Source organism: Eimeria acervulina, genomic scaffold (assembly GCF_000499425.1).
Source record: "Eimeria acervulina Houghton genomic scaffold, Eah_scaff1513, whole genome shotgun sequence".
NCBI classification, from domain to species: Eukaryota; Apicomplexa; class Conoidasida; order Eucoccidiorida; family Eimeriidae; genus Eimeria; species Eimeria acervulina.
The window spans coordinates 3,593-6,426 of NW_013550214.1; the positions used below are offsets into that span (position 1 = coordinate 3,593).

The window sequence follows — 2,834 nt, forward strand, 5'->3', positions numbered from 1 at the left end:
CTGCTGCAGCTGCCGGAGGGGAGGGAGGAGGCGGTGATGCTGCTGCTGCTGCTGCTGCTGCTGCACCGATGCAGCAAGAGGGATTGAAGGGCTCTAGCTCAGCATACACCCCAGCAGAATTAGTAGATATGTTAAAGTTTTGTCTTGCTGCTGCTGAAGGAGAAGTTGCTGCTCTGCAAGAGAAAGCAAAGGATTTAACGCGTGGGGTGTTGCTGCTGCTGCAGCAGCAACAGCAGCAGCAGCAGCAGCATCTGCTGCTGCGGGAGCGTATGCAGCTGCAGCACAACGCGGTTGCGCAGCAGCAGCAAAAGGAGCTTCTAGCAGCAAAAGAAGAAAGAGACAGCTTGCTGCAGCAGATTGCATGCCTATCTGCTGCACTCAGCACCACCAAGCAGCAATTAACAGAAGCAGAACTAAGAGCAGCAGCAGCAAATCGAAATGAAAATACAGACAAACTACTCGTCAGTCAACAGACAATCCCCTGAGGGTTTAGGGTTTAGGGTTTAGGGTTTAGGGTTTGGGGGGCAGGGTTTAGGGTTTGAGGGTTAGGGTGTGGAGGGTTTCAGGATTGACTTCCAACTGTTCCTAGCGTTTAGGGTTTAGGGTTTTTGGTTTAGGGTTTAGGGTTTAGGGTTTAGGGTTTAGGGTTTAGGGTTTAGGGTTTAGGGTTTAAGGCTTAGGGTTTAGGGTTTAGGGTTTAGGGTTTGCGGTGTGCAGGCAGAGGAGCTGGAGAGGGAGCGGCAGCAGACGAGGGCTTTGAGAGCAGAGAAAGAAGAGATAGCAGCAAAGCTGTTTTATCAGCAGCAGCAAACAAACAACGCAACAAAAGAAATGCAGCAGCTCAAGGATCTCTGCAGCAAACAGGTGCGGTCTTCTGCTGCTGCTCCTCCCGCTGCTGCTGCTGCTGCTGCTGCTCATGTTGCAGGTTATGTTGTGCTGCGGTTGCTGCTGCTGCTGCTTTTGTGGCGCTGCTGCTGTTGCTGCTGCTGTTGTTGCTGTTCTTAATGTTATGCTGCTGCTGGGGCTGGTTATGTGCTGCTGCTGCTGTTGCTGCTCTTGTTGCTGCTGATTGTGTTATGTGCCTGTTGTGTTGCTGCAGCTGTTGCTGCTTATGGTGTTGCTGCTGCTGCTGTTTGTGTTGCTGCTACTGCTGCTGAGCGTAGAGTGCCCCTTTTTGCTTGTTTGTTTGTTTGCTGCTGCAGCGCGCGCTGCAGCAGCAGCAGCAGCAGCAGCTGGAGGCAGCACTGTCGGAGCAGCAGCAGCTGCAGTGTCAGCTGATTAAATATAAAATAAAATATGCAGAGTCAGCATTTGCAGAGTTAGGGGCGAGACAGGGACACGTGCAGAGACCGTCTCCTTCCTCAGCAGCAGCAGCAGACAGCAGCAGCAGCAGCAGCAGCAGCAACGTACCTCTGGCTTCTCCGCGGCATCAGAATATTCCTTTCAGTGGTTTGCTTACTTTTAGGAGGCTCATACACAGACAAGAAAATAATAATAAAACTAGCTTAGCTGCAGCACTAGCCCAGGAGCAGCAGCAGCAGCAGCAGCAGCTACAGCAGCAGCAGCAGCAGCAGCAGCAGCAGCAGCAGCAGGTGCAAGATGGAAGCACCTACTATTCCCCAAGGGGCCCTATCCCCGTGAAGGCCTCTTCTACTCCCTTTGTGCCTCCTCTCCCTCTGCAAAAACTGCAGCAGCTGCAGCAGCAGCAGCAGCAGCAGCAGCAGCAGATTGTGTCTCCGCGTGAGAGGGGGTGGGGGGGCCCCCGCAAGCTGCTGTCTCGCCTAATGAATAAAACAGCAAGAGAGACATTTAATGCGCAGCCATCAAATCCAGCTCCTGCTGCTGCTGCTGCTGCTGCAACGAGGCAGCAGCCCCTACCTCTATCCAGCAGCAGCAGCAGCAGCAGTTGCACCAGCAGCAGCAGTAGCAGCAGTGGTGGAGGCAACAGCAGCAACAGGAGTAACAGAAGCAGCAACAGCAGCACCTCCAGCAACAGCAGCAGCAGGGGCAGCAGTGTCGGTGGTGGCGAGGCTGCTGTTGCTTCCTCAGAAGCACCAGCCCCAGCAGCAGCAGCAGCAGCAGCAGCAGCAGCAGCACCAGCACCAGCACCAGCAATATACACTATAGGGGAGACAGCAGAGGGCCCCTCAACAGGTATTAGCGATCCGCAGCATAACAAAGATTTTGTCTCTTCTTTGTCTGCATGCAGAGCAAATGAAGAGCAGCAGAAAGGAGACAGAAAGAATAAAGAGACGGCCGATGCACAGGCAGCAGCAGCAGCAGCAGCAGCAAAAGAAGAAGACAAGGCAGAACCCTCAAAGCCTCAACCACTAACTGTAAAGAAACTTCAGCGATCACTCAGCAACGCCATGCAGTTGCTGCGCCGCAGCAGCAGCAGCAGCAGCAGCAACAGCAGCAGCAGCAACACCAACAGCAACAACAGCAAATCTGCAAGCGTAACCCCTCCGATGCAGCTGCCACAACAGCAAACGATAGAAAACAGTAGCGGGGGCCTCACTAATAATAAACCTATACAAGACCCTCTCGCCTGGCTAGAAACTTAGCAGCAGCAGCAGCAGCTGCTGCTGCTGCTGCAGCAGGCGCCTCATTTGCTGCTGGGTCGGCTCCTTTCCCTTGAGGAAGGAGAAAGTTTTGATGTTTTTAGTTTTAAAGTAATTATTAAAATGCGGGAGATACGCATAAATATATATACGCATGAATTAGGGTTTAGGGTTTAGGGTTTAGCGTTTACGGTTTAGGAAGGTAGCCACAATAAAAATCAACAAATAAGAGCGCGTTATATATATATATATATATATATATATATATATATA

At 52.0% G+C, this 2,834-nt stretch overlaps 1 protein-coding gene across 1 annotated transcript; it reads left to right on the forward strand.

Moving 5' to 3' along the window:
- Window positions 1-128: 128 nt before the first annotated feature.
- Window positions 129-2,564, forward strand: EAH_00060550 (hypothetical protein, conserved; the record flags this gene model as incomplete). The annotated part of the gene is made up of 3 exons (XM_013397082.1): window positions 129-461; window positions 718-864; window positions 1,203-2,564. 3 exons carry the CDS (start codon window positions 129-131, stop codon window positions 2,562-2,564), a joined length of 1,842 nt encoding a protein of 613 aa, XP_013252536.1.
- Window positions 2,565-2,834: the final 270 nt, after the last annotated feature.